The sequence below is a fragment of the Drosophila rhopaloa genome, unplaced genomic scaffold, assembly GCF_018152115.1.
Source record: "Drosophila rhopaloa isolate 14029-0021.01 unplaced genomic scaffold, ASM1815211v1 contig_3, whole genome shotgun sequence".
NCBI classification, from domain to species: Eukaryota; Metazoa; Arthropoda; class Insecta; order Diptera; family Drosophilidae; genus Drosophila; species Drosophila rhopaloa.
The window spans coordinates 9,763,065-9,785,639 of NW_025335123.1; the positions used below are offsets into that span (position 1 = coordinate 9,763,065).

General features: G+C 46.8%; 5 protein-coding genes across 6 annotated transcripts; all 5 read right to left on the reverse strand.

Annotated features, from left to right (window-relative positions):
- Positions 1 to 893: 893 nt before the first annotated feature.
- Positions 894 to 8,198, reverse strand: LOC108049801 (serine protease Hayan). Its single transcript, XM_044460833.1, has 14 exons — positions 7,949 to 8,198; positions 7,331 to 7,421; positions 7,087 to 7,270; positions 6,920 to 7,023; positions 6,569 to 6,846; positions 6,332 to 6,515; positions 5,927 to 6,267; positions 4,136 to 4,217; positions 3,888 to 4,068; positions 2,803 to 3,729; positions 2,594 to 2,667; positions 1,603 to 1,874; positions 1,343 to 1,529; positions 894 to 1,278 (listed from the first exon to the last, which is right to left on the reverse strand). Exons 2-14 carry the CDS (start codon positions 7,419 to 7,421, stop codon positions 932 to 934), a joined length of 3,252 nt encoding a protein of 1,083 aa, XP_044316768.1. The 5' UTR covers positions 7,949 to 8,198; the 3' UTR covers positions 894 to 931.
- A 479-nt stretch (positions 8,199 to 8,677) lies between these two features.
- Positions 8,678 to 11,785, reverse strand: LOC108049931. Of its 2 annotated transcripts, none has more exons than XM_017131336.1 (4): positions 11,684 to 11,785; positions 9,856 to 10,718; positions 9,503 to 9,674; positions 8,678 to 9,440 (listed from the first exon to the last, which is right to left on the reverse strand). In XM_017131336.1, exons 1-4 carry the CDS (start codon positions 11,694 to 11,696, stop codon positions 9,091 to 9,093), a joined length of 1,398 nt encoding a protein of 465 aa, XP_016986825.1. In that variant the 5' UTR covers positions 11,697 to 11,785; the 3' UTR covers positions 8,678 to 9,090. The 2 variants fall into 2 exon arrangements, with proteins under 2 accessions (XP_016986825.1, XP_016986824.1); XM_017131335.1 differs by lacking the exon at positions 11,684 to 11,785 and adding an exon at positions 11,073 to 11,281.
- A 1,191-nt stretch (positions 11,786 to 12,976) lies between these two features.
- Positions 12,977 to 13,972, reverse strand: LOC108049932. The gene has a single exon (XM_017131337.1). It carries the CDS (start codon positions 13,864 to 13,866, stop codon positions 13,396 to 13,398), a length of 471 nt encoding a protein of 156 aa, XP_016986826.1. The 5' UTR covers positions 13,867 to 13,972; the 3' UTR covers positions 12,977 to 13,395.
- A 1,616-nt stretch (positions 13,973 to 15,588) lies between these two features.
- Positions 15,589 to 16,335, reverse strand: LOC108049819. Its single transcript, XM_017131149.2, has 2 exons — positions 16,021 to 16,335; positions 15,589 to 15,950 (listed from the first exon to the last, which is right to left on the reverse strand). Exons 1-2 carry the CDS (start codon positions 16,253 to 16,255, stop codon positions 15,691 to 15,693), a joined length of 495 nt encoding a protein of 164 aa, XP_016986638.1. The 5' UTR covers positions 16,256 to 16,335; the 3' UTR covers positions 15,589 to 15,690.
- Positions 16,336 to 17,563: 1,228 nt separating this feature from the next.
- On the reverse strand, positions 17,564 to 22,457 carry LOC108049914 (N-acetylgalactosaminyltransferase 7). The gene is made up of 3 exons (XM_017131315.2): positions 21,803 to 22,457; positions 20,281 to 20,757; positions 17,564 to 19,818 (listed from the first exon to the last, which is right to left on the reverse strand). Exons 1-3 carry the CDS (start codon positions 22,005 to 22,007, stop codon positions 18,725 to 18,727), a joined length of 1,776 nt encoding a protein of 591 aa, XP_016986804.1. The 5' UTR covers positions 22,008 to 22,457; the 3' UTR covers positions 17,564 to 18,724.
- Positions 22,458 to 22,575: the final 118 nt, after the last annotated feature.

Consider the following 22,575-nt stretch of genomic DNA (forward strand, 5'->3'; position numbering starts at 1 on the left):
CAGGAGTGTGGCCTTCTGGGGGGTGAAGGGGGGCTGGGTTGGTGCTGGGGCGGTTTGTCAGTCGGTCGGTGGGTGGTTGGGTGGCGGTCGCAGTAAGCCGGCAGCACTTTGTAACGGTTCTCGACAACAGCTGATGGGGAAAGCTCAGTAAGCAGCTTTGTCTCAGCTTTTTGCATTCGTCAGCTGGCAATGCCCCAACCAGTGAGCTTTATTCCGCTCTCACCTGTTTACGTACGAGCGTGTGGAGAGCAGACAGCGATAGTTTGACAGCTGCCCCAAGACCAGGGGTGCCAAAAAACGTGTGACGAAATGAGGATAGAATTGAGAATACCCTTTAGGGACCTATTTTTCTGATATATAAAACAGATGTATTCGGAGTTGGCACAGAAAATCTGCAGACACTTGAAATACTAAAATTATGCTAAAATATATATTTGAAAATTCAGAAGATTAATGAATAAAAAATAGTTTATACTCTTCACAAACTGTTTTTATATGCTTTTTTAAAACCTGTATCGACTTTGTTCACCTTTCTGCAAATTCGGAAAATGGCTTAAAATTACCAACAGTTGACTTATAACTTAAATACAATATTTAAAGGCAGAATAACAGAGAATTAAACTGAAAACTATTTTAAACCGATTACCGAAAGTTAAAACCGGAGGTGTGGTGGCAACTTTTTATAAATTACAATAGAGGGCGTGCTTTAAAAATGTTTCAAAACAAAATACAAAATCTTAATGCCGATAATTGGAAATGCTCTGTCTATCATTGAAATTGAAGAGCACAGAAGATCATCCGAATATTATATAGATTCCTACTTTCTTTGCGCACCACATTAATTGAGGAGGTCCAAATCTTTTCCTGAAATTGCCAAACACCAAGAAGCAATATCCGTTCAAACTAAATTTATTGCAGATCAAATGACTCCTCACACGCGGTTGGCCGGCCACACAATACCCTCGATGTAGTCCAGGAAGGAGCTCACTCGCGTGTAGAGGCCCGGGGTCTTGGTGGCGCAGCCGAAGCCCGCGGAGATGACGCCCAGGATCGAGTAGACGCCGTCCACCTCGTTCGTCTCCAGGATGAGCGGACCCCCGGAGTCGCCCTGGCAGGCGTCCTTCACCTGCTTCTTGTCCGCCGCACACAGCAGCGAGTCGATCACGCCCTGCTTCAGGGCGCGGATGGTGCTCGGCTGCTCCGCGAAGGATGCATTGCACTTGTCCACGGGCACCAGGTCCAGACCCGCCCGCAGCAGGATCTTCGACTTGGCGCGATCTGTATGGAGATGGTGTTAAATGATCTATTCAATGCTCGGTCCAGAGGACTCTTCGCCACTTACTGGTCACATTCATAACACCCCAGCCGGAGACGAAGATCTTCGAGTCGATGGGCGGACTCGTGGGATCCGTGTAGAGGCAGGCCGGACGGATGATGTCGGACTCCTTGGCATCCTCTTCCAGCAGCAGGATGGCGATGTCGTTGTACTTACTGCTGCTCGAGTAGTTCGGATGGATCATGATGTCAGCCTGTGGGTTGAAGTTAGTTAGAGTGTTGGGAGAGCGGATAACTGGGAGTCTCGGCGATCCCTTGGCCACCCACCACATTGATGTCCTGGAAGCCTGGCGCCGGATTCTCGATGGCTATTGCGCCCAAGCGGACGAAGGACGGCGTCGTGCTGTCGCTGTTGACGCAGTGGGCGGCGGTCAGGACGAAGCGACTGGCGATCAGCGATCCGCCGCAGCGGAACTCCACCGTCCCGAAGGTGTTGTATGCGATGGCCGCCATATGAGGGTAGACCCCGGCGTCCACGGGTACGCCGCCCAGGATGTGAACTGTTATAGGCCTTTCGCCGGCCCGGATCTTCGTACAGGCTGTTGGCGAAGGACAAAGGCATCAACATCAAGAACGAGATTATTTAAAGTTACTTAGAGACTGGCCTAATTGATATTGGTTAAATTAAATGGCCTAATTGATTGTTAATTTAATTTAATTAAATAAATAAATAGTGCAAAAGATCAAAACTCATTAAAATAACAATAGGCATTCTGGTTATAATTATCTATAATTTCTAAGCCGGACTACTCTCAATTGTTCGTTATTGATTTTTAATAAAAATTGTTTATACTTTTAAAACTATTTAAATTTTATAAAGATGTTTTTCATATTAAATAGTTTAAAATAATTTTGTAGCCGAGTTGTTTAAAAATTAGACTTCATATTTCAAAAATTAATTAATTGTTAAAACACATTTTGTATTGTTTTACTCTTTTTGTTTTTAAGTATTTAAACTGACTCGTATTTCCGGATCGTGCTATAACAGCTAACTTAACTGTTGACTTTAATTTTATTTTATTTTAAAAGTATAAAAATAAATAAAAAGTTGCCGAAAATTCTGGGCACATCTGAAACAGATCAATATTCGTAATTACTGAAGAATTCGCGGTACTATTTATATTTTCCTTAGGTTATCTTTTGGTTGATATGTTTAAAAAGAAAAGGGATAGAAGCATGCAATTCGCTATAAAAGGAATCTAAATACTAAAAGTCCTACAGGAGCTTCTAAACAAATTTGTCCAAGAAGGAGACTCACCTGCCACCGCTGGTCGCTCCTTTTCCGGAACATTGACCCGGGAGGGACTCGTGCTGGGCGTCGTCATCCTCGGACTGCGAGGACAGAAAAAGAAGAATGAGAGCGGTTATTGGGGTTGGCTACGATCGAATCCGCCCGAGACAGAGACTGCATGCGGCTCCCTGGCTGAGGCCAACTGATGTCCATGCCAAAACTAAGCTCAGACAAACCGCGACTCGGCTGGGGCAAAGTCCAGATCATTGCTGGGCTCCTTCCAGGGCTCCTTCCAGGGCTCCGGTTCCGGTTGCGCCTCCAACTCCTTGTCCCTGTCCTCACCCCGAAATCGATAGGGCTCGAAAGGATCCATCACTTTCGTGGGCGTGGCTGAAGGTGGAGCTGGAGTTTGGGGTGCTGGTGTTGGAGTGACTGCTAATTGGGGTACCACTTGCACTTCCCGTGCCGGCTCGATCTGCATTCCCTGCTCCCGCAGCCGATCGTTGACCAAGTGTATGAGATTATTGTTATTATTTCGATTAGGATTTCGATTTGGATTTGGATTCTGGTGCTTAGGGGGTCGCGAGTGGGGCAAGTTCAGCGGCCGGTTCACAATCCGGGGCTCGCGATTTTCCCAACCCCACTGTGGCTCCATCCAAGATGTCTGCGTGGGTGGAGTTTTCGGAGGAGCTATGCCCCAAGCACCTACATTCTGAGTGGGCATCTTCATGGACTCGTGAGTGGGTCTCCCCATGGCCTCGTGGTTGGGCATTCCCATGGCCTCGTGGGTGGGTCTTCCCATGGACTCGTGGGTGGGTCTTCCCATGGACTCGTGGGTGGGTCTTCCCATGGACTCTTGTGGTGGTCTCTTCATGGACTCATGAGTGGGTCTTTTAATAGACTCTTGGCTTGGCAGTTTCAAAGACTCGTGGGTCTTCTGTGGCTTGACCGTGGTGGTGCTGAGCAGCTTGTTGAAGTCGAAGAAGTTCTGATTCTCGTCCAGCCGAGATTCCCGTGCCTTTGTCCGTTCGGTAGTCGTGGTCGTGGTCGTGGGCGGCAGGGGTTTTGGTTCTGGTTCTGGTTCTGGTACTCGATGTGGTTGTGGCTGCGGAAACGTGTTTCGCTCGGAGCTCGTGGCAGGGACCTCCACATCGGGAGCTCGGCTGTGGGAGTGAGAGGCGTTAGTCTGGCGGAGGACGCCGGGAAGCAGTGGGGCATGCAACATCGGCGGGCACAAAGCGCAGGCGGGACACACAGAGGCACACACACAGAGGGCAAACAGGACGGAAAACACGAACGTTGACAAGGACACTCAGCTTACTCAGTGGGACAGCAGGGGTCGATGGGGCAGCAGATGATCTCCTCGCGTGCTCCGAAGCCACAACTCGGCACCTGGTTGGTGGACAGGGCACCCTGCCTGAGGTATCCCTCGATATTGTCACAGGCGGAGGAGGCCCGGCAGATCCCCGGAATGTCCGCCTTCACCTCGCACGGATCACCCTCTGCAACGAGAAAGGGCTCAAGCTGGGGAGGATCCGGGGCACAACCATATATAGTCTGCCTACATACCATCCCCGACGGTTGACTGCACCGCGGTTGCGAGCATCAGGAGACCCAGAAGGAAGTACCTTCTCACCGACACCATCTTCAGTCAGCTGAAATTCCCGGAGACGTTAGTGAATCCCAAAACCTTATCATCGCGAATCGAACTAGAAAAACATTTCTGCTGTGACAGGGAAAGCCCTCCCAAAAAGCACGGAAAACGACTGAGATCTGTTTCGTTCATAAGCTTGCCTTTCAGCTGATTAAACTGAACCTGCCATTGACCCACTTAAGATTTGTTTAATGCGTAAACAAAAGTATTTCATATTCTATTCTAAAAAATTGTAGACTTCACTCCAGGCTCTAACCGATTCTAAAATCTTTCCATTGATGGTAAGCCAGCGGAAAGTTATTGTTAGCTGATTACGAGAATTTCACCAGGTCAGATAAGATGATTCACCGGGGGGGCTGGGATTTTACCACCGGCTAAAGATGTCTGCCGCCCGATACCAAACCTCTTTTGGTAATTTGTAGTTGACTTGTCACTGATAAGAAAGAAACACCTCACAATTAGGGTTTTTAATTGACAAGTCGTCAATCTGTCTGGAACTCGTCTTAGGGTTTTTGTAACGAATAGAAACTGAGTTCTGTTCAAACAAGCTGTTCAGCAATCAATGCAAAAATTTCATGACATCACTTGGACTCATGCCTTTCTCGCTTACAAGCCAGTGATTTCCTAATATTGTGTCGAATGTCAGTAATAATCAGCTTCCGGAGTAATTTTCCCTTTGTAACCACGACACAAACTAATGTGGAGCATGCAATATATAGCCCCACCCACTGTCCACTGTCCACCATGTCCGCCTTATCGAACGCACCTTTGACACGACCTTTTTTCGGTCTCTGATAAGGGAATACGTATTCGTATCGATGATGTTTATTGAGTGCGTCGAGAGCACTTTGAAAACGGTGGCAATCGGGCACGGTATGGCACGGCGAAAATCAACACAACACAACAAAATAAAATGAAACAAGAGTACCGAGCGAATCACAAAAGAAAATAATAAAAAAAAAAAAAATAAAGAAAAAACACCGCAAAAAAGCACACCAGCAGAGCCAATAAAGCTGAAAACCGGTGGCTATCGCTGGGCAAAACAAAACACGAATGGGCTGGTTTTCGGGGCTGCCTTTTATTTCTGACCGCTCAGCAACGCATCGCCCAAGCAACTGAAGCCCAGGTTGGACTGGAGCTGGAGCGGCGGCCAAGAAGCGCCGGGTCCGGCAGCTGATAGCACTGCCAGCACCCAGAGCCGCTCCTCTCCCGCTGAGCGGCGAACCGGTTTTCCCCTCCAGCACTTGGCAGAATCGCAGAACGATCCGTGGCGAACAGAAGCCAGCTCACAAAGCACAAAGGCAGCCTGTAATTAGCAAGTGGGAATCGCTGAGCGGAGACTCTAGACTGCAGGATACCTAGTACAACAAAAAAACGTTGGCAGATTATGGAGATTATTTGCATTGATTGCTCACAGAGTGCTCTCTCTTCTGTTTCAGAAATCTCTTGCAACCAAATGCAAATTGAAAGAAGTTAAATCTCTTTTATCCAGAAACCTCTTTGAAGACCAATGATACAGCTTTAAAAAATGTAAATTAAACAAACTAAGCTAGTTTAGCTATCTTCAATGAACAGAAGACAACATTGTAACTGAACAAATTTTATTCAAATTGGCTTGATTGGATTGCGACGCACTTAGAGATCTTAGAGATATGTGTGTCGGCCACTTTTGGTTTACGGTCTACAATTCCCAGAAGAGGTCACACCCTATTATCCGGCCAAACGATTTCCTCGATAAAGTCCAGATAGGAGGTCACTCGCGTGTAGAGGCCCGGTGTGACGGTGGCGCAGCCGAATCCCGAGGATATGATGCCCATGATCGTGTAGATGCCGTCCTGGACGTTGTGCTCCAGTATGAGCGGACCACCGGAGTCGCCCTGGCATGCGTCGGCCATCTGCTTGTGGTCGATGGCGCACAGCAGCGAGTCGATGACGCCCTGCTTCAAAACCCGAATGGAGCCGGGCTGCTCCGCATAGGATATGTTGCACTGATCCAGGCCGACCAGGTCCAGACGCGCTCGCAGCAGGATCTTTGAACGCTCCCGAGCTGCGAAGGTGGGGGGGGGAGGGGGTTGATTGATTGCCACAAAATAAAGGGGGCTCCTACTCACTGGTCACGTTGAGAACGCCCCATCCGGCGACAAACAGCTTGGACTGCGTCGGCGGATCTTCGGGATCGGTGTGCAGACAAGCGGGCCGGACGTTGTCATTCTCGACCACGTCCTCGAACAGTTCCAAGATGGCGATATCGTTGTACTTACCGCCCACATACTGCGGGTGGATACTGACGTTCCGCTAAAGAGAAGGCATTAAGACGTGAGGAGCTCGATGGACCTGGTGCGTCTTACCACTGGAATATCCTGGTACTGTTGGACCGGGTGCTCGATATTCACCGCTCCCAAACGGACAAAGGCCGGCATGTTGATGTTCACACAGTGGGCGGCGGTCAGGACAAAACGGCTGGCGATGAGCGACCCACCGCATCGGTATTCGGTGCCGAAGGTGATGTACCCGATGGCCGCCATGTGGGGGTAGACACCAGGATCCACGGGAAGGCCACCGACGATGTGGATGACCAGTTGGTTCCCACTCCTCCCTTTCCTCTGTTCCCGAATCTTCTTGCATGCTGTGCAGGGAGAGGAATTTAATAGATGGCCCCAGAGAATATCACCTGTTCCTGATCTTGATCTTGATCCTACCTGCCACCGCTGGACGGTCCGTCGTCTCCGTGGGCACATCCACACGGGGCACATCCACACGGACGATGGGGTCGCTCTTCCTTGTCGTCGGAGAAGTGCTTGTACTGAAGGGTTCGAAAGGAAAGTAATGTAGTCTAAGGTCCAACCGGAACCCACTCGGGGATTACCCATTTCCGCAGCATGGTGTGGTGGGGCAGCAGATGATCTCGCCCCAAGCGCCGAGGCCACAGCTGGGCACATCGTTGAGCCGCAGGACTCCCGAATTGATGTAGCCATCGATCAGGGGCTCACAGTCCTTGGTGGTGCGGCAGATTCCGGGCAAGGTATCCGTCACCTTGCAGGCATTGCCCACTGTAAAATTGGAAGGAATGGTGATGTCCTTTGGGTGGCTGGGCTGATTTCTGCACTTACCCTTGGCAGCTGCATAAACGGAGGAGCAGCTGGTCAGCAAGAAGGTGGCCAGAAGAAGCATTTTTCCTCTGCCGAAAGGGATCACTGCCATCTAACAAATACGAAGAGGAGATAGTCATATAACAAATGAAATCGGCAACAAAGACAAAGCAAATATGTATATTTACATATTGCAAGCTCTACAATGAGATCGCCCCTCCGCTGATTCTATTAGACCTGCCATTGACCGATATTATTATGCTGATGCTAAAGTTTAAAAGTAAGTAGGGAAGTTCAAGGCCAAACTTTTGAAGATATTATTTCACCACTTTACGGAAAACAGAAAATATAGACAGGTGGGATCGGTTGATTCACCTTTTTTGGCGCCCGTAATCTCTGTTCTGTCAATCATTTCTAGGGGTATTTATAGCCTGATATCGAAAAACTTCCTAAACTATTTCAGGCGGGGATTTGTTTCCGATAAGGACAGCCGCTATACATTTGGATGGAGCTGTCCCCAAAATATGTGTAGTATAAGGATCTTAAAGACTATGTGATCATTTGCGTCATTAAATGAGTTATGGTTACTATAAGTATAATTTTGTCATGGTAGTGTTATTTCATTTATACCAATCACACCTTTGACACGATCTTTTTCCAGCCTCTGATAAGGGAAAACGTTGACTTATCGATGGTTTTCGAACACTCTGAGTATGGCAATCAGTAACAAAACAATAAATCAAGCAAAACACGAGGAGCACAGCAAAAAAACAGTACACACCAGTAAAGCTAATAAAGCTGAAAACCGGTGGCTATGACGGAGTAAATCTGAACTCTATATGGCACGAAACGCGGCGGAATGTACCGATTCTGACCGCTCAGTAACGCATCACCTATGCAACTGAATCCCCAGCTGGGATCAAGCTGAATCTACGACCAAGGCAGCTGATAGCTGATGATTGCTCCTCTCACCAACCGGTTATTGCCTCTGGCTGTTTTTAGAATTAGAATCAGAGTTGTGTAGAACGGATTCAAAATGATCGGAAAACCCGGGCAAAAAAACCAATAAACATAAATAGGTGAGGAGAGGAAATAATTATGATTTCAACTGAGGTCGGGTAATAAACCAACCGTGACTCAGTTCCCATGAATTTTGGGTTTCTTAGAGCCAGAAAAATACACAAGAACTCATCAGAAACCGCACAGATACAATTGGAAGGTAAGCGGATGCAAACCGGGATTTACTGGACTGGCAAGTGTTTAATTTATGCGTGAATATCGTGAAAAAACTCATGTACTGCACACTTATGAGACGAGGTACATTTAAAATGCCCCAATGCGCTGTTCCCTCTTTGGAGCTATAAGATATATTTTAATTATACATTTTATTTATATTATTCTTAACATAACTTATGACTACATTGGGGTATATTTCAAATGCCCCAATGCGGTGTTCCCTCTTTGAATCTCTGAGATACATATATAATAAATATACATTTTGTTAACATTATTCTTAACATAATTTTATGACTACATTGAGGTTTAAAAAAAATGTTCTCTGATAAAATCTTAGGTATATAACGTTTGTCACATTACTGCAGTTTTACACTCAGATCCTTTTTAGTGTGACCACGTTGACAAAATCACTTGTTTTAACAAGTGTGACCTTGCTTGTTAAATCACGTTCAAACTTTGTTTGGATTAGGCCATCTAATTTGTTCTACCTACGACTATAGTATAAGTACAGGGTTTACTAGACGCTCCTAGCTTAAACGAGCTGACTACTGTTGCTCCTTCTGGTCCTTCTCCACAAATCTTCTGAACAGCGGACTGAGTAGACCCGTAAAGTACATGGTTCGGGTTTCGCACTCGGCGCCTGTGGGCGTGGCAATCGCCAGGACACAGCGACTTCCGCCCGGTCGCACCAGATGGAGGACACTGCCCACCGATCCTGGGCAGGCGGCGCAGGTGCTGCTGTTGGAGAATCGCTGCAGCTCGCTATCACCGCCCATCGGCTCCAGGCAAAGGTGTGAGCTGCCCAGACCCTGGACTCCGCCAAAGTTGGCCAGGTCCCCGCATGCCGAAGTGGGACGCAACCGCATGGGCATCTCGTACAGCGGGCAGTCGTTTTCTGAAATTGTTTGGATTAAGATCTTTTTGCAGAGGTGTGTCATGACTAGTCTCAACACTCACCTTCGCCCTTGCCCCAGCCCACGGCCACCAGGCTGCCGCTCACCTGGAGCCGGGTCAGCTCGAACTGGCTGCAAATGGGAGCTACGCTCACATTGGCGGAGGACTGACTCCCCAGACGCAGTGGATCCTGCAGCCGGATAAGTGACAGATCCCTTTGAAATTGAACCAGACGCTGGAAAGGAAATCAAATTAGTCTCCTTCTTTGTACATTTATTACATGGGGGTGGGGGGTTGGATGTCAGCAAGATCTTTCAAAGCACTTTTTGGTTTTTTTTGTATAAAGAATTGACTATGATAAATTGACTATGATGACTTGAATATGATTAATTGCCTATGAGGAATAGAGGACTCACCACAATGTCCGCCAGATAGTCTTCGTCGGCGTCAACGTCCCGCATATCGGCCACTCCGAAGACAGCGTGACTGGGTCTCGCGCAGCCGGCGGCGCTGACCAGGAGCTGTGGGGTGAGGACAATGGCGGCACAGTGGTGCAGGTGGCCATCGAAGGCGGCGTTCGGATGGGCCAGCGAGGCCATGTGGCGATAGCGGGGCAGCAGCTCATCCGCCCGAGCGATGGCGGCCAACTCCTGGGGATCCACCCGCCGAGTGACCTCCGATGAGTCGCCCGGCAGCCCCAGACGCAGACCACTCTGGACGCGCGGCTGAAGGGGCAGGTTGAGTGGACAGCAGATGATCTCCTCGCGGGTTCCCTCGCGACACGTCGTGAAGTCCTCATCCCTGAGACGCCCCTGGGCCAGGAGTGGCTCCACACTGGGGCACTTTGACACGGCCAGGCATTGGCCCTCGTACAACGGAGCCGTGCACTCTGCCCCATCGGATGTGTCCCGGAAGGCGAGGCTCTCCCTCGTCGGCCGGTGTGTGGGTCCAATGGATCGCTGCACATACTCACGGTCCGTCTGGAATATGCTCAGCCAATCCTCGCTAGGCGATGGTTCTGGTGCTGGAGTAGTAGTCGTGGTCGTGGTCGTGGTTGTGGTTGTGGTGCTGGTGGTAGTAGTAGTTGTCTGATCTATTTGCATCGCACTCCGGGCATCCTCGACGGGACAACAGATCTTCTCGCTGCGAGTGGTGTAGCCGCAGTTCATAATGGTCTTGATGTTGAGGCGACCGGTTTGAAGATGCGAGGCCAGAGTCTCACAGTCCTCGATCGGTTGGCAGCGACTGCGGTAACTTGACGTCGGACAAGGATCACCCACTGCAACAGGGATATAAAATTATTATATTGGATTACACAACCCGTATCCTAAAACTCAAGCATTTAGGACGCAGTATAACTTATGTTCCAGATTCTTATTCTCATGGATATCTTATGAATAGATAGTTGAACTTCTTCAAGAAGAAACACTTCCCACAAAAACCATAAAGTTCAGAGAACTTAATGTTTGGAAAATTCCATTTATGAAATTCCAACTGGATGAAAGATATACACCCAAATAATTACATGGAACAGAGACCAATACTTAATTGTTTGGCTCGGAAAGTGTAATTATTTGGTTGGATCTCTTTCGTTGGCGAAACTGATTAACACATGAGGCAAAAGCTTACGCACCCTCCAGACTGAAGTAGCCCCGGCAGAGGCCCAGACAGAGGCTTGTTAAGATCAGGGCTGATCCAAAGCCCGTTGCCCCTCGAAATAACATTGCTCGTGTCGATCGCTGTTGATGTTAATGCTGCTGTTTTTGTATTAATTATTTCCTCTTGATTTCCCTGATTTCTTGTTGCGCAAAACGGGCTGGCGCAACTGACCGATCGACGGAGCTGCTGGCGATCAACTGACAGTTGTAACTGGCCCCACTCTCGGAGAAATTGAGTTGGATGGAGGCGGTTCTCCCCATTCAACTTGTTCCGCGATCGGCGGAAATCGCAGAGAGATACGGGAGAGCGAGCTTTAATCAGAGCGAGGTGGACCCAACATGATTGATTCCACAAAGTTACTCATTGACCGGTTGGACGGGAGAAACCCCAGGCGGCAAAGAGAGCTGCGTCCTCTAGGAGCTAAGCAATCGGAGGAAAAATGGGGGGTGCACCACAGAGTTTGATCATCCATCGATTATGCAAGTGTGACCTAACATTCTAGTGACTAAACCGTTTACTCCCCTACGAATCACCCAAGCCCCTACAGAGAAACTGATAATCACCTACAGAGAAACTGATAATCACCGATCGTTTCCATTTTTTATTGTCTCCCGCTTCCATTGATAAAGTCCATTACGTCTTGGTTGACCAGATGTAGTAGTGATCGGTGTAGTAGTCTGGCATTGCCGGTATTGTAGCACCTTCCGCCGGTGGGCGTGTCCACTCCGGTTTTACAATTCCTGCCGTTGGCTTGGACCTCATGACCGCATCGTTGTCTCCGAAGTGATGGGGTAAACGCAAAAGTGTGACTGGCTATCGATGCCCTGACCTCGGTTTTAATTGCTACATTACACGTGCTGAATGACCGCAAATCCAGCTCCTGCTCAAACCACTCACAGTTGTCATTTGGAAATGAAACACATACCAGCAGAGTGCCAAAGTATCGAGGAAACACCATTCTTTTGGGCAAAGCCCACAGCCACAAGCTATCGGGAGCTGTCATAATCCTGGTGTCTATTGCGAGTTAGCCGAAACAGGACGAGGTCATTATTTCCTTATGGAACTAATGGAACTTACCATACTTTAATCCCCAGTTCGTCTTTAAACGGGGCAACAAGGCCAAGGCGGACACTATTTGGCACCTACGAGGTAAGCACAAGGCTGTGCAGCAGTATAAATACGAGTCCAGGGTTACGGCATTCAAGTACCTCAGCGATGACGGGTGGGGATATAGTTATTGAGGATCTGGCTGGGACTGGGCAACCACTGGGGACTGAGAAATAGATTTAGCCCTGACGGAGGAGGGATTTTGGGGCGGTTGATTGGGACAGCATGTGAGTTCTTGGCGACAGAGTTTCCCGGAGAACATGGCTTTGGATCATCATGGAACAATATTTCTTTCAGCTGTTCTCTGGGTTATTATGCATGCTGGGACAGGAATCGCCCTCTGAGGTCAAATGAAAGTCATGTTAGATCACTCAGGAAGAGGGTACACCACCGCTCAACCACCTCTTAGCGAAATCTCAAGCTTTGCACGCCATACTGGACTATCAGTCAATGCGGTAATCAAAATCAGAAATCTCCACAATGATGGTGCAGCTTGTCTCACAGTTCTCATAGAACTAAGCGCTAAGTCGCAAAATGATGTCGACTATGGACTTTATATAGATCCTACTGGATTAGTCGTTGTCTTCTTTTAATCTGACCTTATCAGCATCCCTCAATTTTCGCAAAGTGCACTGAATGATAAAGGAACAGCTGATGATTATCATTCATGATTATCTGCACATTTTAATTCTATACTAAATGTGTGCAGTTCTCTGTTTATTTATGTTCCTGCTTTTCGGAAATCATTTACATTATAAACCGGTCACTCCCTTAGCGGTGCATATAAATGGATATTTATTTTCGTGTTTATACAAACAATTGTACTTCTCCCCTTATTGATACCTGATTGAGCTGCAGTGATATTCTACTTCCCTCATCATATTGACTATATGTGAGATCTCTTGAAGATCGCCAGGTAGTGTAACCCAGTCTGAACAATATTGCTTTCGATAGGGCGCCAACCAAAGAGGAACACTTTATTATTTCTTTAATGGTTTGGATAAGCGAAACAAGTTGTGTGGAGTTGCACAGGAGTCTGTTTGAGTTTTCTTTGTTTAATGTAGGTCTAAGACTAATAATACTCTCGGCAGGTGGGGCAGGTTTAGGGGCAGGTGCTGGAGTTCATGATCACAGTTGGGTTCCAAGCGAAACTTTTATTGTAGCTGAAAGTTGTGGGGGAGCAGCATGGCCTAGTAGCCGTAGATGAACGTCTCGTAGACGAAGCTGCGGGTCAGATTGGAGGTGAGCAGGATCTCGACGTTGGTCTGGCCGATGCCACCCTTGCTCAGATATCCTCCACTGTCGTCCGCCGTCATGTCCACATACACCTCGATGCAGGTGAGCGTGACTCCGGTGCTGGTTCCGGCCGGATAGCTCATCAGCACCTCGACGTCCAGGGCGCTGGCGAAGTTGTCGTCGTCGTAGTGATTCACAATGAGACGATCCCCCGATGTCCGCTCGCCCGAGGTGAAGACGATGTTGCCCTTAGAGTGCTTCACCTTGTTCATCTCGTTGAGCACCACGTCCGGATTGAGGGCGGTGTACCGTGTGTCATCGTTTACCGGGGTGATGTCCGTATAGTAGAGATCGCTAGCACGGGCATGGGGTTGTCCGGCGACCGACACGATGATGCCCAACACCATGCAGATCACACAAAGCATTTTCGAATCACGCGAAAAACAGATCACAAAAACAAAAAATAGGGTGTGATTTCGGGGAGGGGGTCGAGGCTCGGCGAGTCTTTTTCTAATGCACTATTCGACCGCTTTTTGGATTTTGGCTGGTGCTGGCGACTGCCTCCGGCTTTTATACGAACCCCCTTATCGGCGGTCACTAGCTCGATAAGGCGGCTCGACAAGGGAACGATAAGCCCCGGGAATTGGCCAAGGCAATTTCGGGAGGCGAACTTATAGACGCAGCTTTTAATTGGCCATAATACTTTGATCAGTTCCCAAAATAGATTTCTGCAGGTTACACTAATCGTATCGCTTGGAGCGGATGGAATCGAATACAATGGAACGAGCGGGTGAATCAGCGAAGGTTTCAATGGGTGCGGGTATACTAGGTAATTGGTCCATACGCTTAAAGTGTTATTAAAATGTAATCCATTGATAAATAAATATGTTATATGCTCTTTCTTCCTATTTAATATTAAAGCCCCTATCTAATGCCGACTTTGTATGCCACTAGTCATAAGCACAGTCTTGGTATATAGGAAGAGTTTCACCCGATGATGACTGGGCCATATTTTGGAGCCGAGTCTCCATCGACACGTGTTTGTTTATTTATTCGCTCGACGGCAATCTTAGCCTTGATATGCATATTGGCGCACAATAGCGAACAATCTATCTAATAAACAAATAACCCTATCACAAAGTCAATTGTCTGTCTAAGCAGCATGGCCAATGGGTACTGAATCGATTCCTGAATGACGTCGAAAGTTCCCCAGATGTGTCGTCAATTGCTCGAAAACAAAGCTTCTGAATTACGCAAAGAGAATGTTTGTCTAGATGGTAATTTCCAATTGTTTCACCAACTCGTGGGAGTTTGGCCATTGTTCGATCTCTGTCCAGTGAATCATGCTGCTGGGGAATTCCTTCGTAGATAGGGGAAAGTTCAGCAACGTCAGGGGAAGTATTATTTTTAGAAATAAATTGGTGCGTCGGACTCTATCGCCGTGAAATCCAAGTAAGTGATATACAATTTCGGTTTCACTTTCCATTACGATGTTTCAGTCGGAATCCCAATCAGAAGCAGGTGAGTGGCTGCCCCAGATTTATGGCACTGGCTGTCATCGGTTTCGAGTGGAAGGCGCGTGAGCGACGAAAACAATTTGAAATTACTCGAGATTACCGAATAGCCCGAGGGAATGATGATATATGATCCCACCAGCAGTTAACTTACCGCTGTCCAATAGGGGCATACAGTTTTACACAGAGGAAAAAGACAATAGAGTAAGGTGACCCAGATTTCAGAAAGTAATATTTTCGGGTGCACTTTTGCCATTTTGTATAGTTAAAGTCTCTTTATTCCAATTAATCAAAATAAATGAGGTAAGATGTGAACTTTATAATAAACCAAGTTATAAAGAGTTAATGTTGATGTTGGTGACCCAAATCCATTAGGCTTCGCCGAAAAGAGCCCTTCGTCTTTCCTCCTGTGTATAACTTAATTTCATAGTTTTTAGTTTTTTTCGGTAAATACATTTATATAATATAAATAAAAATCCACATATTTAATAGTGCGAATCTGATTTCAGTATTTTAACATGGTTAGTTAAAATAACTATTTTTATCATTGATAGTTATATGGTTAATACTTGATTAGTAAATGTAGTCCGTTAATGAAACCATGGTTGTTACTTATATCGATGTAATCTCATATTTGGGACCGACATTAGTCTGCCTGTATGCACATATATTTCAAATTAAAGTCGAAGGACATACATTTTAAGGAACTCGGAAATAAGGAGCGAAGATCGATGTCTAATTCGTCTGGCCGTAGTACTGGACCTGGTAGGAGAAGTTTCTGGTGTTGCTGGCCTCCAGAACAATCGAGATGAACCGCAGGCCGATGCCTCCGGCCACCACGTAGGCGGTGCCTTCGCTGCTGTCCTGAGTGCAGAGCAGCTCCACGTAGGACACGATGGCGCCAGCGCCCTGCTCCGGATATGTCAGCTGCAGGCTGACATCCTGCGCCTGTGGGTATTCGAAGGCGTCGGCTGTCTGGGCCACCAGACGATCGCCTGAAAGTATGCCAGATTCGGGGGTTAATGATCGGTGGCTAGACGAAGTCTGCGCTTTTGGGGGACTTACTCGGAATGCGGGCTCCCAGGTTGTAGCGCACGGTCTGGCTTCCGGCACGCGCCTTTCCTGGCACGATCTCCTTTTCCAGGGCCTGGATCCGAAGACCCGGATGCTGGCTGGCAAACACATGAATATCCTTCACCACTCGGATCTCGCTGCTATCCACACGAATTTTTCCAGCAGCTCCGCCGGAAACTAGGCAGCCCAACAGGGCGGTCAACAGGATCAGGCTAAACTTGGACATCTTGGGTTATTTATACGATTGAGAAGGGTTGGAACTTATATCTCCAGTCACGGTGCTAGGAAGTCGCGGAGTGATGACCAAGGTCTGAGAAACCACCTATTTATACCGAATAGGGGAACTCTCTGCTTTGCTTTGAATCACACATTCGGTTCCCTTATCAGGCCCATTGCCAATTTCGAGTGGCAAGTGACAATGTCTAATCCAGAACCGGAAAACGAGCAACACCGAAGAGGGAAGTACCCTGTGTGGCCTGTCCACCCTTTTCTTTCAAAGTATAAAATAGTACAGAGTTGCAATATAAAAATAATTATCATGATAAAACCAAAGGGGTTAAGGGATCTTAAATTAGAATATCCAAAATCTTACGAATACTTACAGAAATTTCGAGGCTGCCATTTAAAGTTTATCTACCTCGAGAAAGAGTAACAATAATAACAATGATAAGAAACATTCCCACTTCAATCAATTAAATTGAACAATTTTGGTGTTATTGCGCTCGGATCTAATCATAAACTTTCCGTCTCCCGACATCGGTTGTGTTATTTGGGAGTATAGCCCATTCAGCAATAAACAACAAACGTTCTACTCTTTCTGGCCGTTGATTAGCCAACCAAAAGTAAACACAACCTCATGTCCCGGGATCGACACCTGCCGGCGGTTCTCTTTTGGACCCTCTAATTGCTCTCCACCGCATAGCGAAATATCTTCCCGGAATCTTATCGCCAGCGGACTTCCCTGGAACTGGGGCGTCGAGTACCTTCAAGACGAAACGGCCCATCATTACCTATTCGCATCCCCGCGGCAATCGATATTATTGATTTGATTAAACAATCAATTCTGAATCATGGCGTTAAATTAAAACCCACTAGACATTCTATACGCTTTGCGAACTAGGCTTCCGTTACTATAACACCTTTTACGGGATGATATTTTGGAAGAGAACTTATATTAAAGAAAACTAAAGATAGTTTCACATAGTATCACATATTTCGGCAAACAAAAATCAACTCGATTTTGGTTATTTGTGCCATTCAAAATAAGTTAATACTTTTTTATAAAAAACAAACTTATAAAAGATTTGTTTAATGTCTCTTTCTTTAATGTCTGTAGTTAATATAGAGATAAACTTATATCTTTAAATCTTTCGAAACAAAAACAGGCACTTTTAGTGCCCATTTGTTTATTAAACAAATCTTTAAAATATTTTGATTACGAATGGATTAAATATTTAAAATATGAGAACATTTACCCAGCTTAAAAAAATGAAACAAATTCGCCCAAACAACATAAAATAATCAACAACTTGGGTTACAAGGTAAAGTGTTTAGAAAACATGTTTATTTATATGCTATTACTCAGACTTATCGATAACTCTAAAGTTACACATGAATGTAAAATATTGTTTTCAAAAATCGATCTTCCGAAGCACTTGCAACGATCAATTACGATTACGACTACCTGGTACAGAGAGCTTTACGAAGCACAGAAAAAAAAAACAATAACGTCAAAGGTTAAAGGTTAAAGAGCCGAGCTTCGCTGCAGACTCGATCGGTTCGGATTTGATTGGATTGGATTGGATTATAATAGATTAGCTTAGATTGGAATGTGGCAGCGTCGAAACTTAGCTAAGGTTAGTTGAAGTTAAAGGAGTACAGACTAAGGTTAGTACATTAATTTGTGTTGGCAATCATAAAGCAAAACAATCTGCGACCGTGTCGTCCCGTTCCATAAACCCTCTATTGCACTCGATTCGCCAACCACTTCCCGCTCTCGCGCCATCTCTCTCTATTTCGCTTCCGTCCTATCTCCATCGCACTCTCTCACTCATACGCATGGACACCCAACGAGGCCGGCATGGAAAACCCCCAGGCTAGGATCCTAATATTCAGTTTGGTAACTATTTTATGAGACTCGCCTTACAAGATGTGATGATTTTCGTTCTACACTAAGTTACATTTTGAATCTATCTTTAAAAATGAAAATAAAAACCCCTTTTCGAGCAATACTCAATGAACACAAATTTAGATTTAGAAACTGGTAACAATTATTTTTCAGTTTACAAATAAAGTACTATATGAGAATTATTCACGATTCGAGATTTATAATCCAAAGGTCTTTTCGAAATTGTTTTACAAAATCGAAGCTCCTTAGCTTTAATAATATATTCAAAGCCCTGGCTTGGATACTAATTACCTAGGGGATTTCCATGTGCCCGCAGTGCATATGTACAGTGCGTCACATAAATGCCTACGTGTATATATCTGTATGATTTCGTGTGTTTTTCTGTGTGGGTGTATATACTTGTATGCGTTACAAAACCAACAACAATTCCATTTCTCATTTTCACTAAATTGCTTTTGTCTAAAAAATCGCCCCCGTTGCCCCGGTTGAAACCCTTGTGATCCATCCATTGATCCTCCTGCTGCTCATCCCACTCATCCGAATCCTTCCTTATCCTCAACACCGGACTTACCAGCGCGGGCGTATCTCCTTGAACCACCACTGCTGGTAGCTATCGTTGACATCGCAATGGCCCAATGACAATTGCTGGGTGGCCGGGTGTAGGGCCATGCACTTCTTGTGGACGCGGTGCATCAGGTGCTTCGTGTGCTCGTTGTACTGCCAGGGACCGTCGACTGTCCCCAGGCGACAGACGGCCAGCTTGATGCCCTGCCGATCGGCCTCCACGCAGCGCTCGCCCACGCCCAATTGTCCAGCGGCATTGAGCCTGACCAGTTGGTTGTTTCCACCTCCGTGGCAGTACGTGAGGCCCATAATGGCCGGCGGCTGATGGCCCATGGAGTCCAGGCATCCTTCGGAGGCCACCGAGCGCAGTTCGCCCCAGTGCAGATTGGCCGGCAGGCCCGGGAACTTGTCGTACACGTCGTAGGCGATGTGGTCCATGAACCACTGGAAGCTCTTGCAGTTCAGCCGCTTCTTCAGAGCCAGCTGCTCGCTGATGTCGCCCATGTCCAGATAGCGGGCCAACGGCTCTCGCGTATAGAAGTACTCCTTGTGCGTGTCGTCGAACCACGTCTCGATCACGCGCTTGTAGTTGATCGTGATCAACGGACCCTTCTTCTTGCTGGCCAACTTGCCAAAGTTGTAGGGCATGAAGCCGCGATAGACGTGGCCCACGCGGGAGCAGGGCACCCACTCGATGCTGCCGCCGCACTGCCAGATCTTGAAGCTCAGCTCAAAGTTTTCGCCGCCCCAGACCAGCAGGCCCGGATCGTAGGCGCCCAGCTCCAGGAAGTACTCCCTGTTGATGGCAAACAGGCCGCCGGCGTGCGTGGGACTGCGGTAGGGCTCCGAGTTGTGCGGGCGACGGCGTTGCTCGCGGCGCGGCACCTCGTTCTCCTTGTACAGCATGCCCCACTCGAAGATGCCGCGGAAGTGGTTGTCCGTCCCATAAACCGGGCGATACTCAAAGTTCTTGTGGTCAATGCCATCGATGATGGGCACTGTCATCACGGTGCGATCCCGGTAGATGGGGGCCAACATCGGCGGCAGCCAGTTAGTGTTCACCTCACAGTGGGCGTCCAGGAAGACGATCACCTCACCTGCGGGGGTTTAAGGGATTTTAATACCATTGCAATTTATTCCTGCATCTACATTATTTTATTTACAAATGCCTTGACCCTCCTACATATGTTTGAGTACATTACAAGTAGATGATAAAAATCTATGTTGTTTAAATAGTCAACCAAGTAATTTGTACTTATAGAAGGCAAATACAATTAGAATGCTAAACTATCAAGCTGCGTTTTAAACCATTTGATATAGAAGTGAAGATCTAACAGAACGTGATGATTCATCAATTGAAATTGCAAATAACTTTCAGCGAGTGATATAGTTCTATTAAGATAAAAAAGTTTTTTTCTATTATGGCACGTTCTTTGACCCCATGGCTTCTTGGGCATTCAATTATTTGGTATGCGATTATCACTTCTTAGATATACCAAAATAAAAAACACAATTAAGATAAAGAAAGTGCTACCTATATATTATATATGGGTACGCACCTGTTGCCTCCATGGCTCCCCTGGATCGCGTACGGATGAGACCCTCTCGCTCCTTATTCCTAATGACCTTGACCAGTCCCTTGAACTGCAGCACATACTCGTCCAGCTTGCTGCGCAGGTTCTCCTTGTCGGAGAAGTCGTCCACAAGGATGATCTCGTGCAGCATGTGCGCGGGCGAGCGGTCGATGACCGAATGGACGGTGCGCATGAGCACCGAGAAGCCCTCGTTGTGGAAGACGATGATGACGCTGGTGCGTGGCAGATCGAAGGGGTAGTCCCAGTGGCGGCACTCCTCCAGCCGCGTGTCCCGCACCGACCGGTGCATGGAGATCTCGTCGGAGCAGGCGATGTTCATGCCGTACTCCATCTCGGACGCGTCCGACATGTGCTTCTTGTCGGGCGACAGGCTGTGGCCCTCTCCATTCTCGCCGGGTCCGCTACGTGGCTTCACATCTTTGGGCTCGAAGTTGCCCAGACCTGCAAAATGCGAATAAGAAATGTGAGTCGCGAATTTGAGTGCGTGTTCAAGCCTAAAACAATTGTATAAATATTGGCGAAGACAGTGTATGCTCTTCCAAAAGGAATAATATAAGATGTTTGAGGATGGGATATCATGCCTTTTTTTGGGTCACCTTACATTCTGTTTTAAACTTAGCCAAACTCTCGTACTATTCTGTTTTTTCAGAACACGATAATTTTGTATAGTTAGTAAGCAAATATGCTTTAGGAATACTGTCCTATGTTGCTTTTCTTTTCGCTCTTTCCAGCATTAATAGTTGGGGCGATTATAAAGCCGGTTTTGAAGAATGTAAAACAGAATATGGTGAATATTTCCGGAGGGTATTTTAGAGATGTCTAAATTGACTGTTCCATGGGTGTCCCCAGTAACTCATCCTATTTTACGCCACTACATTAATGTTTAAAACCACAGCAATGCCAATTTTAATAAGTATGTAGTCGAATTTGGTCAATATTAGTGGTTAACGCAAAGATAAAATTGGTTGTGAATAATATAGAACATAAGTAGGTGAATATTTTAAAAGGGTTGGTAGTTCTTGAGCAATACGATATGGGCATAACTTTCTATGGCGTTTGCGGGGTATTCTCTATCCAGAAGTGTCTAGAGATAATTAGGATAATTATTGCATAGACATAGCCAGTTTTGAAAAATATAGTCGTGTGCATTATGAAATCGTGTGCATTTAAATGGTATCTTTACCATTTACAACCTCGGGCTTTACGATTATTGCCATGATATACCGATTTATAATGTCATTTTTGTTCTGCTTACTTCATCCTGATCCAATTAATCCTCCACCAGCCCTGCTTAATGATTAAGGTCATGATATCTTAGTTTATAATGATGTTTTTGAACATTTCGATCTTATCCTTCACCAGCTCCGTTTTAATTTTAAAGGTCAGTTTGGAATGATATAGGTGCTTAAGAATCGTATGACTTTAAGTAAACTGAACAATACGAGCTGGGGATGAGTATGCTATCCCTAATCCTGGTCCAACTTACCCTCCACCAGCTTGGGTACCTCCCGCGGACGTCCCTCCAGTCTCTGATGGGCGAACTTGGGTCCGCCGAAGCGCGTGTGGTACGCCTCCTGGACGCGCTTGTGATGATCGCTCCAGTTGGCCAGCAGATAGAGCAGTGGGAGCAGCACCAGGAGGCACAGTGCCAGCCGGCAGATCCGGCCGCTGCGGATGTTGCTCACGCGCATCTCGCGAAGATTCCGATTCCCGGTGCCAAGTTTCAAATCTGTTGACGTGTCTAGGTGGCCAAAGCGAAGAGTGGGGAGCGCGGTGACGGGGGGCGGGGAAAGGTGGCCAGAAAGCAGAACAAAAGAACTTTCGGTTCGAAGATTCAGCCGCCGAAGTGGAGATCAAAGGCGCCCGCCGATAATGAGCAAGTGCTGGCTTGTAAACCGGAATAACTGGAGTACACCAGCTGGTCGGATTTTGCGGCTCCTTGGCTCTTGGAACACTTGCCGGCGAAAAAGCGCCGCTGGCACACAGAACAAATTGCGAGTGCAGGTGCACAATATTCGCTGTGCAAACGTAAACAAAAAATGGGAAAAATGTTCAACTGGTAAAAACGCGTTTTGAGGTTTTTGTAACCCGCTGTGCAGGCGCTAGGCCAAAAATAGGCACTTACAGCGATAGGCAGTGCGACGAAAATAATGGGTTGTGGAACCTAACTTATGTACATATCTACATATATATGTATATATGTATATATTTGTACTTTGGTTTTTGTAAATGTTATTAACTAGTTTGCTGTTCTAGGGA